General features: G+C 53.6%; 1 protein-coding gene across 1 annotated transcript in view; it reads right to left on the bottom strand.

Moving 5' to 3' along the window:
• The window catches only part of LOC137309250 (protein kinase C and casein kinase II substrate protein 3-like), a 33,384-nt gene extending 18,697 nt beyond the window's left edge, over positions 1 to 14,687 (bottom strand). Inside the window, exons 1-2 of the mRNA XM_067977510.1 lie at positions 14,640 to 14,687; positions 5,761 to 5,888 (exon numbers count right to left, since the gene is read on the bottom strand). Coding sequence (XP_067833611.1) covers positions 5,761 to 5,888; positions 14,640 to 14,687 — 176 coding nt within the window. The remainder of the gene's footprint in view (positions 1 to 5,760; positions 5,889 to 14,639) is intronic.
• Positions 14,688 to 14,789: the final 102 nt, after the last annotated feature.

The following is a 14,789-nucleotide window of genomic DNA, read 5'->3' as shown; positions in this document are numbered from 1 at the left end:
TCAGAGCTCTATACCTGTGCTGTGGGGGGGAGTGGGACACGGTGTCACTGGATGGGATGGTGTTTGGGTCAGAGCTCTATACCTGTGCTGTGGGGGGGAGTGGGACACGGTGTCACTGGATGGGATGGTGTTTGGGTCAGAGCTCTATACCTGTGCTGTGGGGGAGGGGGACACGGTGTCACTGGATGGGATGGTGTTTGGGTCAGAGCTCTATACCTGTGCTGTGGGGGGGAGTGGGACACGGTGTCACTGGATGGGATGGTGTTTGGGTCAGAGCTCTATACCTGTGCTGTGGGGGGGAGTGGGACACGGTGTCACTGGATGGGATGGTGTTTGGGTCAGAGCTCTATACCTGTGCTGTGGGGGGGAGTGGGACACGGTGTCACTGGATGGGATGGTGTTTGGGTCAGAGCTCTATACCTGTGCTGTGGGGGGAGTGGGACACGGTGTCACTGGATGGGATGGTGTTTGGGTCAGAGCTCTATACCTGTGCTGTGGGGGGAGTGGGACACGGTGTCACTGGATGGGATGGTGTTTGGGTCAGAGCTCTATACCTGTGCTGTGGGGGGGAGTGGGACACGGTGTCACTGGATGGGATGGTGTTTGGGTCAGAGCTCTATACCTGTGCTGTGGGGGGGGAGTGGGACACGGTGTCACTGGATGGGATGGTGTTTGGGTCAGAGCTCTATACCTGTGCTGTGGGGGGGAGTGGGACACGGTGTCACTGGATGGGATGGTGTTTGGGTCAGAGCTCTATACCTGTGTTGTGGGGGGAGTGGGACACGGTGTCACTGGATGGGATGGTGTTTGGGTCAGAGCTCTATACCTGTGCTGTGGGGGGGAGTGGGACACGGTGTCACTGGATGGGATGGTGTTTGGGTCAGAGCTCTATACCTGTGCTGTGGGGGGGGAGTGGGACACGGTGTCACTGGATGGGATGGTGTTTGGGTCAGAGCTCTTTCCCTGTGCTGTGGGGGGGAGTGGGACACGGTGTCACTGGATGGGATGGTGTTTGGGTCAGAGCTCTATACCTGTGCTGTGGGGAGTGGGACACGGTGTCACTGGATGGGATGGTGTTTGGGTCAGAGCTCAAAACCTGTGCTGTGGGGAGTGGGACACGGTGTCACTGGATGGGATGGTGTTTGGGTCAGAGCTCTATACCTGTGCTGTGGGGGGAGTGGGACACGGTGTCACTGGATGGGATGGTGTTTGGGTCAGAGCTCTATACCTGTGCTGTGGGGGAGTGGGACACGGTGTCACTGGATGGGATGGTGTTTGGGTCAGAGCTCTATACCTGTGCTGTGGGGGGGGAGTGGGACACGGTGTCACTGGATGGGATGGTGTTTGGGTCAGAGCTCTATACCTGTGCTGTGGGGGGGAGTGGGACACGGTGTCACTGGATGGGATGGTGTTTGGGTCAGAGCTCTATACCTGTGCTGTGGGGGGGAGTGGGACACGGTGTCACTGGATGGGATGGTGTTTGGGTCAGAGCTCTATACCTGTGCTGTGGGGGGGAGTGGGACACGGTGTCACTGGATGGGATGGTGTTTGGGTCAGAGCTCTATACCTGTGCTGTGGGGGGGAGTGGGACACGGTGTCACTGGATGGGATGGTGTTTGGGTCAGAGCTCTATACCTGTGCTGTGGGGGGGGAGTGGGACACGGTGTCACTGGATGGGATGGTGTTTGGGTCAGAGCTCTATACCTGTGCTGTGGGGGGGAGTGGGACACGGTGTCACTGGATGGGATGGTGTTTGGGTCAGAGCTCTATACCTGTGCTGTGGGGGAGTGGGACACGGTGTCACTGGATGGGATGGTGTTTGGGTCAGAGCTCTATACCTGTGCTGTGGGGGGGAGTGGGACACGGTGTCACTGGATGGGATGGTGTTTGGGTCAGAGCTCTATACCTGTGCTGTGGGGGGGAGTGGGACACGGTGTCACTGGATGGGATGGTGTTTGGGTCAGAGCTCTATACCTGTGCTGTGGGGGGGAGTGGGACACGGTGTCACTGGATGGGATGGTGTTTGGGTCAGAGCTCTATACCTGTGCTGTGGGGGAGTGGGACACGGTGTCACTGGATGGGATGGTGTTTGGGTCAGAGCTCTATACCTGTGCTGTGGGGGGGGAGTGGGACACGGTGTCACTGGATGGGATGGTGTTTGGGTCAGAGCTCTATACCTGTGCTGTGGGGGGAGTGGGACACGGTGTCACTGGATGGGATGGTGTTTGGGTCAGAGCTCTATACCTGTGCTGTGGGGGGGGAGTGGGACACGGTGTCACTGGATGGGATGGTGTTTGGGTCAGAGCTCTATACCTGTGCTGTGGGGGGGAGTGGGACACGGTGTCACTGGATGGGATGGTGTTTGGGTCAGAGCTCTATACCTGTGCTGTGGGGGGGAGTGGGACACGGTGTCACTGGATGGGATGGTGTTTGGGTCAGAGCTCTATACCTGTGCTGTGGGGGGGAGTGGGACACGGTGTCACTGGATGGGATGGTGTTTGGGTCAGAGCTCTATACCTGTGCTGTGGGGGGAGTGGGACACGGTGTCACTGGATGGGATGGTGTTTGGGTCAGAGCTCTATACCTGTGCTGTGGGGGGAGTGGGACACGGTGTCACTGGATGGGATGGTGTTTGGGTCAGAGCTCTATACCTGTGCTGTGGGGGGGGGAGTGGGACACGGTGTCACTGGATGGGATGGTGTTTGGGTCAGAGCTCTATACCTGTGCTGTGGGGGAGTGGGACACGGTGTCACTGGATGGGATGGTGTTTGGGTCAGAGCTCGATACCTGTGCTGTGGGGGGGAGTGGGACACGGTGTCACTGGATGGGATGGTGTTTGGGTCAGAGCTCTATACCTGTGCTGTGGGGGGGGAGTGGGACACGGTGTCACTGGATGGGATGGTGTTTGGGTCAGAGCTCTATACCTGTGCTGTGGGGGGGAGTGGGACACGGTGTCACTGGATGGGATGGTGTTTGGGTCAGAGCTCTATACCTGTGCTGTGGGGGAGTGGGACACGGTGTCACCGGATGGGATGGTGTTTGGGTCAGAGCTCTATACCTGTGCTGTGGGGGGGAGTGGGACACGGTGTCACTGGATGGGATGGTGTTTGGGTCAGAGCTCTATACCTGTGCTGTGGGGGGGGAGTGGGACACGGTGTCACTGGATGGGATGGTGTTTGGGTCAGAGCTCTATACCTGTGCTGTGGCGGGGAGTGGGACACGGTGTCACTGGATGGGATGGTGTTTGGGTCAGAGCTCTATACCTGTGCTGTGGGGGGGAGTGGGACACGGTGTCACTGGATGGGATGGTGTTTGGGTCAGAGCTCTATACCTGTGTTGTGGGGGGGGAGTGGGACACGGTGTCACTGGATGGGATGGTGTTTGGGTCAGAGCTCTATACCTGTGCTGTGGGGAGTGGGACACGGTGTCACCGGATGGGATGGTGTTTGGGTCAGAGCTCTATACCTGTGCTGTGGGGGGGAGTGGGACACGGTGTCACTGGATGGGATGGTGTTTGGGTCAGAGCTCTATACCTGTGCTGTGGGGGGGGAGTGGGACACGGTGTCACTGGATGGGATGGTGTTTGGGTCAGAGCTCTATACCTGTGTTGTGGGGGGAGTGGGACACGGTGTCACTGGATGGGATGGTGTTTGGGTCAGAGCTCTATACCTGTGCTGTGGGGGGGAGTGGGACACGGTGTCACTGGATGGGATGGTGTTTGGGTCAGAGCTCTATACCTGTGCTGTGGGGGGGAGTGGGACACGGTGTCACTGGATGGGATGGTGTTTGGGTCAGAGCTCTATACCTGTGCTGTGGGGGAGTGGGACACGGTGTCACTGGATGGGATGGTGTTTGGGTCAGAGCTCTATACCTGTGCTGTGGGGGGGGAGTGGGACACGGTGTCACTGGATGGGATGGTGTTTGGGTCAGAGCTCTATACCTGTGCTGTGGGGGGGAGTGGGACACGGTGTCACTGGATGGGATGGTGTTTGGGTCAGAGCTCTATACCTGTGCTGTGGTGGGGAGTGGGACATGGTGTCACTGGATGGGATGGTGTTTGGGTCAGAGCTCTATACCTGTGCTGTGGGGGGGGGAGTGGGACATGGTGTCACTGGATGGGATGGTGTTTGGGTCAGAGCTCTATACCTGTGCTGTGGGGGGGGAGTGGGACACGGTGTCACTGGATGGGATGGTGTTTGGGTCAGAGCTCTATACCTGTGCTGTGGGGGGGGAGTGGGACACGGTGTCACTGGATGGGATGGTGTTTGGGTCAGAGCTCTATACCTGTGCTGTGGGGGGGGGACACGGTGTCACTGGATGGGATGGTGTTTGGGTCAGAGCTCTATACCTGTGCTGTGGGGGGGGAGTGGGACACGGTGTCACTGGATGGGATGGTGTTTGGGTCAGAGCTCTATACCTGTGCTGTGGGGGGGGGACACGGTGTCACTGGATGGGATGGTGTTTGGGTCAGAGCTCTATACCTGTGCTGTGGGGGGGGAGTGGGACACGGTGTCACTGGATGGGATGATGTTTGGGTCAGAGCTCTATACCTGTGCTGTGGGGGAGTGGGACACGGTGTCACTGGATGGGATGGTGTTTGGGTCAGAGCTCTATACCTGTGCTGTGGGGGAGTGGGACACGGTGTCACTGGATGGGATGGTGTTTGGGTCAGAGCTCTATACCTGTGCTGTGGGGGGAGTGGGACACGGTGTCACTGGATGGGATGATGTTTGGGTCAGAGCTCTATACCTGTGCTGTGGGGGGAGTGGGACACGGTGTCACTGGATGGGATGGTGTTTGGGTCAGAGCTCTATACCTGTGCTGTGGGGGGAGTGGGACACGGTGTCACTGGATGGGATGATGTTTGGGTCAGAGCTCTATACCTGTGCTGTGGGGGGAGTGGGACACGGTGTCACTGGATGGGATGGTGTTTGGGTCAGAGCTCTATACCTGTGCTGTGGGGAGTGGGACACGGTGTCACTGGATGGGATGGTGTTTGGGTCAGAGCTCTATACCTGTGCTGTGGGGGGAGTGGGACACGGTGTCACTGGATGGGATGGTGTTTGGGTCAGAGCTCTATACCTGTGCTGTGGGGGGAGTGGGACACGGTGTCACTGGATGGGATGGTGTTTGGGTCAGAGCTCTATACCTGTGCTGTGGGGGGGAGTGGGACACGGTGTCACTGGATGGGATGGTGTTTGGGTCAGAGCTCTATACCTGTGCTGTGGGGGGGGGAGTGGGACACGGTGTCACTGGATGGGATGGTGTTTGGGTCAGAGCTCTATACCTGTGCTGTGGGGAGTGGGACACGGTGTCACTGGATGGGATGGTGTTTGGGTCAGAGCTCTATACCTGTGCTGTGGGGGGGAGTGGGACACGGTGTCACTGGATGGGATGGTGTTTGGGTCAGAGCTCTATACCTGTGCTGTGGGGGGGAGTGGGACACGGTGTCACTGGATGGGATGGTGTTTGGGTCAGAGCTCTATACCTGTGCTGTGGGGGGGAGTGGGACACGGTGTCACTGGATGGGATGGTGTTTGGGTCAGAGCTCTATACCTGTGCTGTGGGGGGGAGTGGGACACGGTGTCACTGGATGGGATGGTGTTTGGGTCAGAGCTCTATACCTGTGTTGTGGGGGGAGTGGGACACGGTGTCACTGGATGGGATGGTGTTTGGGTCAGAGCTCTATACCTGTGCTGTGGGGGGGGAGTGGGACACGGTGTCACTGGATGGGATGGTGTTTGGGTCAGAGCTCTATACCTGTGCTGTGGCGGGGAGTGGGACACGGTGTCACTGGATGGGATGATGTTGGTGAGAGTCACTTCCTCCGAGGACTGACCACACTTCTCCTTCCGATGGATGGCTCGGTTCGCCTCTGGAGCCCACTCCTGTCAAAGACAGAAAAACAAGTCAGAAGGAGATCAGAGCCCCGATGGGCAGGAGTCATTGGGGAGAGACTGGGGACCGGGAGTGGTGGGGGGGATTGCGGGAGACTCGGGACCTGGGGGGGGCGGGGGGGGGAGGGAGGGCTGGGGAGGGCAGGTGACTCGTACAAGTTATTGCAGGATAAAACTGCAACAACAATCCACGGTCCACAGAGATTACAGGGGTTCAGGTGGAGTAAGGCAACCTCACACCACACACGACAACACATTGATCGTCACCTGTCCGAGGGGTGTGGCTCAGTGGCCAGACGTTCCCAGCCTGGACACTGTGAACCCACGAACAGGCCAGGCTGTTTATTCACCTCCCAGCAGCAAGCAATCTCTCAGTGGACTGAGAACCGCGCTGAAGGAGCTTGGAACGGTTATGGAACAGAAGGAAGCCATTCGGCCCTTCGTTTGTGTGCTGACCTTTTTGTAGAGTAATCCCAAACTAATCCCACTGCCCCACTCTCTCCCCATAGTCCTGTATCAATCCCAAACTAATCCCACTGCCCCACTCTCCCCCCATAGTCCTGTATCAATCCCAAACGAATCACACTGCCCCACTCTCTCCCGATAGTCCTGTATCAATCCCAAACTAATCCCACTGCCCCACTCTCTCCCCATAGTCCTGTATCAATCCCAAACTAATCCCACTGCCCCACTCTCTCCCCATAGCCCTGTATCAATCCCAAACTAATCCCACAGCCCCACTCTCTCCCCATAGCCCTGCATCAATCCCAAACTAATCCCACTGCTCCGCTCTCTCCCCATAGCCCTGCATCAATCCCAAACTAATCCTACTGACCCACTCTCTCACCATAACCCTGCATCAATCCCAAACTAATCCCACTCTCTCCACATAGCCCTGCATCAATCCCAAACTAATCCACTGCCCCACTCACTCCCCATAGTCCTGTATCAATCCCAAACTAATCCCACTGCCCCACTCTCTCCCCATAGTCCTGTATCAATCCCACTGCCCCACTCTCTCCCCATAGCCCTGTATCAATCACAAACTAATCCCACTGCCCCACTCTCTCCCCATAGTCCTGTATCAATCCCAAACTAATCCCACTGCCCCACTCTCTCCCCATAGCCCTGTATCAATCCCAAACTAATCCCACTGCCCCACTCACTCCCCATAGTCCTGTATCAATCCCAAACTAATCCCACTGCCCCACTCTCTCCCCATAGTCCTGTATCAATCCCACTGCCCCACACTCTCCCCATAGTCCTGTACCAATCCCAAACTAATCACACTGCCCCACTCTCCCCCCATAGTCCTGTATCAATCCCAAACTAATCCCACTGCTCCACTCTCCCCCCATAGCTCTGCATCAATCCCAAACTAATCCCACTGCCCCACTCTCCCCATAGTCCTGTATCAATCCCAAACTAATCCCACTGCCCCACTCTCCCCATAGCCCTGTGTCAATCCCAAACTAATCCCACTCTCCCCATAGTCCTGTATCAATCCCAAACTAATCCCACTGCCCCACTCTCTCACCATAGCCCTGCATCAATCCCAAACTAATCCCACTGCCCCACTCTCTCCCCATAGCCCTGTATCAATCCCAAACTAATCACACTGCCCCACTCTCTCCCCATAGTCCTGTGTCAATCCCAAACTAATCCCACTGCCCCACTCTCTCCCCATAGCCCTGCATCAATCCCAAACTAATCCCACTGCCCCACTCTCTCCCCATAGCCCTGTATCAATCCCAAACTAATCCCACTGCCCCACTCTCTCCTCATAGTCCTGTATCAATCCCAAACTAATCCCACTGCCCCACTCTCTCCCCATAGTCCTGTATCAATCCCAAACTAATCACACTGCCCCACCCTCTCCCCATAGTCCTGTATCAATCCCAAACTAATCCCACTGCCCCACTCTCTCCCCATAGCCCTGTGTCAATCCCAAACTAATCCCACTCTCTCCCCATAGTCCTGTATCAATCCCAAACTAATCCCACTGCCCCACTCTCCCCATAGTCCTGTATCAATCCCACTGCCCCACTCTCTTCCCATAGTCCTGTATCAATCCCAAACTAATCCCACTGCCCCACTCTCTCCTCAGTCCTGTATCAATCCCACTGCCCCACTCTCTTCCCATAGTCCTGTATCAATCCCAAACTAATCCCACTGCCCCACTCTCTCCCCATAGTCCTGTATCAATCCCAAACTAATCCCCCTGCCCCACTCTCCCCATAGCCCTGCATCAATCCCAAACTAATCCACTGCCCCACTCACTCCCCATAGTCCTGTATCAATCCCAAACTAATCCCACTGCCCCACTCTCTCCCCATAGTCCTGTATCAATCCCACTGCCCCACTCTCTCCCCATAGTCCTGTATCAATCCCAAACTAATCCCACTGCCCCACTCTCTCCCCATAGTCCTGTATCAATCCCAAACTAATCCCACTCTCCCCCCATGGTCCTGTATCAATCCCAAACTAATCCCACTGCCCCACTCTCTCCCCATAGCCCTGTATCAATCACAAACTAATCCCACTGCCCCACTCTCTCCCCATAGTCCTGTATCAATCCCAAACTAATCCCACTGCCCCACTCTCTCCCCATAGCCCTGTATCAATCCCAAACTAATCCCACTGCCCCACTCACTCCCCATAGTCCTGTATCAATCCCAAACTAATCCCACTGCCCCACTCTCTCCCCATAGCCCTGTATCAATCCCAAACTAATCCCACTGCCCCACTCTCTCCCCATAGTCCTGTATCAATCCCAAACTAATCCCACTGCCCCACTCTCTCCCCATAGCCCTGTATCAATCCCAAACTAATCCCACTGCCCCACTCTCTCCCCATAGTCCTGTATCAATCCCACTGCCCCACACTCTCCCCATAGTCCTGTACCAATCCCAAACTAATCACACTGTACCCACTCTCCCCCATAGTCCTGTATCAATCCCCAAACTAATCCCACTGCCCCACTCTCTCCCCATAGTCCTGTATCAATCCCACTGCCCCACTCTCTCCCCATAGTCCTGTATCAATCCCACTGCCCCACTCTCTCCCCATAGTCCTGTATCAATCCCAAACTAATCCCACTGCCCCACTCTCTCCCCATAGCCCTGTATCAATCCCAAACTAATCCCACTGCCCCACTCTCTCCCCATAGCCCTGTATCAATCCCAAACTAATCCAACTTCCCCACTCTCTCCCCATAGCTCTGCATCAATCCCAAACTAATCCCACTGCCCCACTCTCTCCCCATAGTCCTGTATCAATCCCAAACTAATCCCACTGCCCCACTCTCCCCATAGCCCTGTGTCAATCCCAAACTAATCCCACTCTCCCCATAGTCCTGTATCAATCCCAAACTAATCCCACTGCCCCACTCTCCCCATAGTCCTGTATCAATCCCAAACTAATCCCACTGACCCACTCTCTCACCATAGCCCTGCATCAATCCCAAACTAATCACACTGCCCCACTCTCTCCCCATAGCCCTGTATCAATCCCAAACTAATCCCACTGCCCCACTCTCTCCTCATAGTCCTGTATCAATCCCAAACTAATCCCACTGCCCCACTCTCTCCCCATAGTCCTGTATCAATCCCAAACTAATCACACTGCCCCACCCTCTCCCCATAGTCCTGTATCAATCCCAAACTAATCCCACTGCCCCACTCTCTCCCCATAGCCCTGTGTCAATCCCAAACTAATCCCACTCTCTCCCCATAGTCCTGTATCAATCCCAAACTAATCCCACTGCCCCACTCTCCCCATAGTCCTGTATCAATCCCAAACTAATCCCACTGCCCCACTCTCTCCCCATAGCCCTGTATCAATCCCAAACTAATCCCACTGCCCCACTCTCTTCCCATAGTCCTGTATCAATCCCAAACTAATCCCACTGCCCCACTCTCTCCTCATAGTCCTGTATCAATCCCACTGCCCCACTCTCTTCCCATAGTCCTGTATCAATCCCCAAACTAATCCCACTGCCCCACTCTCTCCCCATAGTCCTGTATCAATCCCAAACTAATCCCACTGCCCCACTCTCTCCCCATAGCCCTGTATCAATCCCCAAACTAATCCCACTGCCCCACTCTCTCCCCATAGTCCTGTTTCAATCCCAAACTAATCCCACTGCCCCACTCTCTCCCCATAGTCCTGTATCAATCCCAAACTAATCCCACTGCCCCACTCTCTCCCCATAGCCCTGCATCAATCCCAAACTAATCCCATTGCCCCACTCTCTCCCCATAGCCCTGTATGAATCCCAAACTAATCCCACTGCCCCACCCTCTCCCCATCGTCCTGTATCAATCCGAAACTAATCCCACTGCCCCACACTCTCCCCATAGCCCTGTATCAATCCCAAACTAATCCCATTGCCCCACTCTCTTCCCATAGTCCTGTATCAATCCCAAACTAATCCCACTGCCCCACTCTCTCCCCATAGCCCTGCATCAATCCCAAACTAATCCCACTGCCCCACTCTCTCCCCATAGCCCTGTATGAATCCCAAACTAATCCCACTGCCCCACTCTCTCCCCATAGCCCTGTGTCAATCCCAAACTAATCCCACTCTCTCCCCATAGTCCTGTATCAATCCCAAACTAATCCCACTGCCCCACTCTCCCCATAGTCCTGTATCAATCCCAAACTAATCCCACTGCCCCACTCTCTCCCCATAGTCCTGTATCAATCCCAAACTAATCCCACTGCGCCACTCTCTTCCCATAGTCCTGTATCAATCCCAAACTAATCCCACTGCCCCACACTCTCCCCATAGCCCTGTATCAATCCCAAACTAATCCCATTGCCCCACTCTCTTCCCATAGTCCTGTATCAATCCCACACTAATCCCACTGCCCCACTCTCTCCCCATAGCCCTGCATCAATCCCAAACTAATCCCACTGCCCCACTCTCTCCCCATAGCCCTGTATGAATCCCAAACTAATCCCACTGCCCCACCCTCTCCCCATCGTCCTGTATCAATCCCAAACTAATCCCACTGCCCCACTCTCTCCCCATAGCCCTGTGTCAATCCCAAACTAATCCCACTCTCTCCCCATAGTCCTGTATCAATCCCAAACTAATCCCACTGCCCCACTCTCCCCATAGTCCTGTATCAATCCCAAACTAATCCCACTGCCCCACTCTCTCCCCATAGTCCTGTATCAATCCCAAACTAATCCCACTGCCCCACTCTCTTCCCATAGTCCTGTATCAATCCCAAACTAATCCCACTGCCCCACACTCTCCCCATAGCCCTGTATCAATCCCAAACTAATCCCACTGCTCCGCTCTCTCCCCATCGCCCTGTATCAATCCCAAACTAATCCCACTGCCCCACTCTCTTCCCATAGTCCTGTATCAATCCCAAACTAATCCCACTGCCCCACACTCTCCCCATAGCCCTGTATCAATCCCAAACTAATCCCACTGCTCCGCTCTCTCCCCATCGCCCTGTATCAATCCCCAAACTAATCCCACTGCCCCACTCTCTCCCCATCGCCCTGTAACAATCCCCAAACTAATCCCACTGCCCCACTCTCTCCCCATAGTCCTGTATCAATCCCAAACTAATCCCACTCTCTCCCCATAGCCCTGTATCAATCCCCAAACTAATCCCACTGCCCCACTCTCTCCCCATAGTCCTGTTTCAATCCCAAACTAATCCCACTGCCCCACTCTCTCCCCATAGTCCTGTATCAATCCCAAACTAATTCCACTGCCCCACTCTCTCCCCATAGCCCTGCATCAATCCCAAACTAATCCCACTGCCCCACTCTCTCCCCATAACCCTGTATCAATCCCAAACTAATCCCACTGCCCCACCCTCTCCCCATCGTCCTGTATCAATCCCAAACTAATCCCACTGCCCCACTCTCTCCCCATAGCCCTGTGTCAATCCCAAACTAATCCCACTCTCCCCCCATAGCCCTGTATCAATCCCCAAACTAATCCCACTGCCCCACTCTCTCCCCATAGTCCTGTATCAATCCCAAACTAATCCCACTGCCCCACTCTCTCCCCATAACCCTGTATCAATCCCAAACTAATCCCACTGCCCCACTCTCTCCCCATAGCCCTGCATCAATCCCAAACTAATCCCACTGCCCCACTCTCTCCCCATAGCCCTGTATGAATCCCAAACTAATCCCACTGCCCCACCCTCTCCCCATCGTCCTGTATCAATCCCAAACTAATCCCACTGCCCCACTCTCTCCCCATAGCCCTGTGTCAATCCCAAACTAATCCCACTCTCTCCCCATAGTCCTGTATCAATCCCAAACTAATCCCACTGCCCCACTCTCCCCATAGTCCTGTATCAATCCCAAACTAATCCCACTGCCCCACTCTCTCCCCATAGTCCTGTATCAATCCCAAACTAATCCCACTGCCCCACTCTCTTCCCATAGTCCTGTATCAATCCCAAACTAATCCCACTGCCCCACACTCTCCCCATCGCCCTGTATCAATCCCAAACTAATCCCACTGCTCCGCTCTCTCCCCATCGCCCTGTATCAATCCCCAAACTAATCCCACTGCCCCACTCTCTCCCCATAGCCCTGTATCAATCCCCAAACTAATCCCACTGCCCCACTCTCTCCCCATAGTCCTGTATCAATCCCAAACTAATCCCACTGCCCCACTCTCTCCCCATAGCCCTGTATCAATCCCCAAACTAGTCCCACTGCCCCACTCTCTCCCCATAGTCCTGTATCAATCCCAAACTAATCCCACTGCCCCACTCTCTCCCCATAACCCTGTATCAATCCCAAACTAATCCCACTGCCCCACTCTCTCCCCATAGTCCTGCATCAATCCCAAACTAATCCCACTGCTCCGCTCTCTCCCCATAGCCCTGTATCAATCCCAAACTAATCCCACTGCCCCACTCTCTCCCCATAGTCCTGCATCAATCCCAAACTAATCCCACTGCCCCACTCTCTCCCCATAGTGCTGCATCAATCCCAAACTAATCCCACTGCTCCACTCTCTCCCCATAGTCCTGTATCAATCCCCAAACTAATCCCACTGCCCCACTCTCCCCCCATGGGTTGTGAATCTTTGGAATTCCCTACCCCAGAGGGCTGTGGATGCTGAGTCATTGAGTATATTCAAGGCTGAGATCGATAGATTTTTGGACTCTCGGGGAATCAAGGGATATGGGGATTGGGTGGGAAAGTGGAGTTGAGGTTGAAGATCAGCCATGATCTGATTGAATGGAGGAGCAGGCTCGAGGGGCCGAATGGCCCACTCCTGCTCCTATTTCTTAAGTTCTTATAGCCCTGTATCTTCCTCTGCTTCAAATATTGATCCAATTCTCCCTTAAGGATAAATAGGTGGGAAAAAGGACTTTAAATTAATAAATGATGGGGTGGCGAGGGAGGTCTCAGTCCGAAACAATAGTAAAAATGATTGTTTAAAGATTAAAGAAAAGGGATAAGAGCAGAGTTCAGGTCACAAACAGTGATAGAGATAGTCCAGGTGAAGGGAATACTAAAGTAACGAAAGTAGTTACTGTAGGAGTGACAAGAAAGGTGTTAAGTTGAATGGTGTGAGAAAGACAGCATCAGGGCAGAGTGAGTGGTCGGGGTCTCTTGCCCAAATTAGAGTTTTATATACTAACCCAGGGAGTGTAAGAAATAAATTGAGTAAATTAGGGGCTCAAATCCAGCTTAGAGGGTATGACATGGTGGCCATTACTGAGAGATGGCTACAAGCTGGTCATGATTGGGAGTCAAGTGCAGGCAATTGGGACTAGCTTAGTGGTATAAACTGGGCGACATGGACATGTTGGGCCGAAGGGCCTGTTTCCATGTTGTAACTTCTATGATTCTATGATTCTAAATATTTCAGGTTAGAAAGGACAGGGAAACTGAAAGAAGAGGAGAGGTAGCCTTATTGATTAAAGATATTATTACAACATTAGTAAGAGAGGATATAGGCAAGGGAAAGTAATCAGCAGAGACTCTATGGTTAGAATTGAGGAATAAGAGAGGACTTAAAAATGTAATTGGAGTTGTCTACAGGCCTCCTGATAGCAGCAATGAAATGGCAGAATGTATTAATTCAGAGATTAGAGAGACTTGTAGCAAAAGCAGAGTTGTTTTAATGGGAGACTTTAATTTTCATATAGATTGGGAAGAGCAGAGTAGATCAAATCAGAAAGGCAGTGAATTTCTTGAGTGCATTCAAGATAGTTTTCTGGAGCAATATATTCTAGAACCAACAAGACAGTAGGTCATACTAGGTTTAGTCATGAGTAATGAGCCCGTTAACGTAAGCAAGAAAACAGTTTTAGAAAGTATAATGGCACTAAAGACGGACAAATCCCCAGGACCTGACGGTTTCCACCATCAGATGCTTCAGCCGTAATCTTCTCGGACAAGGGGACATAACCTTAAAATCAGAGCCAGATCATTCAGGAGAGAATCAGGAAACACTTCTTCACACAAAGGGTGGTGGAAGTGTGGGACTCTCTCCCACTAAAAGCAGTCGATGTTAACTCAGTTAATCATTTTAAACCTGAGATGGATGGAGTTTTGGCTATGAAGGGATCTGGAGCTAATGTGAGTCTCTGGAGTTGGGACACAGATTGGTCATGATCTCATTGAATGGCAGAACAAGCTCGAGGGCTGATTGACCTCCCCTCCTGGTCCTAAAAGATACAATGGTTTCTGCCTCAACAACCCTCAGTGTGAAGACATTTCTCTGATCCTCGGCCCAACCTCTTCTAATTTTAAATCGATGACCCGCAAACCACAGAAAATAGTCATTCCCGATTCACCCTGTCAAAGCGCAATATCATTTTTTAAAATCCTGGGTAAATCTCCTCTCGGCCTGCTCTGCTCCAGTGGCAATAGTCCCAGTGTCCCTCA

This window comes from Heptranchias perlo, unplaced genomic scaffold (assembly GCF_035084215.1).
Source record: "Heptranchias perlo isolate sHepPer1 unplaced genomic scaffold, sHepPer1.hap1 HAP1_SCAFFOLD_156, whole genome shotgun sequence".
In the NCBI taxonomy this organism is placed as follows: Eukaryota; Metazoa; Chordata; class Chondrichthyes; order Hexanchiformes; family Hexanchidae; genus Heptranchias; species Heptranchias perlo.
This window is presented reverse-complemented; position numbering and strand designations above follow the sequence as displayed.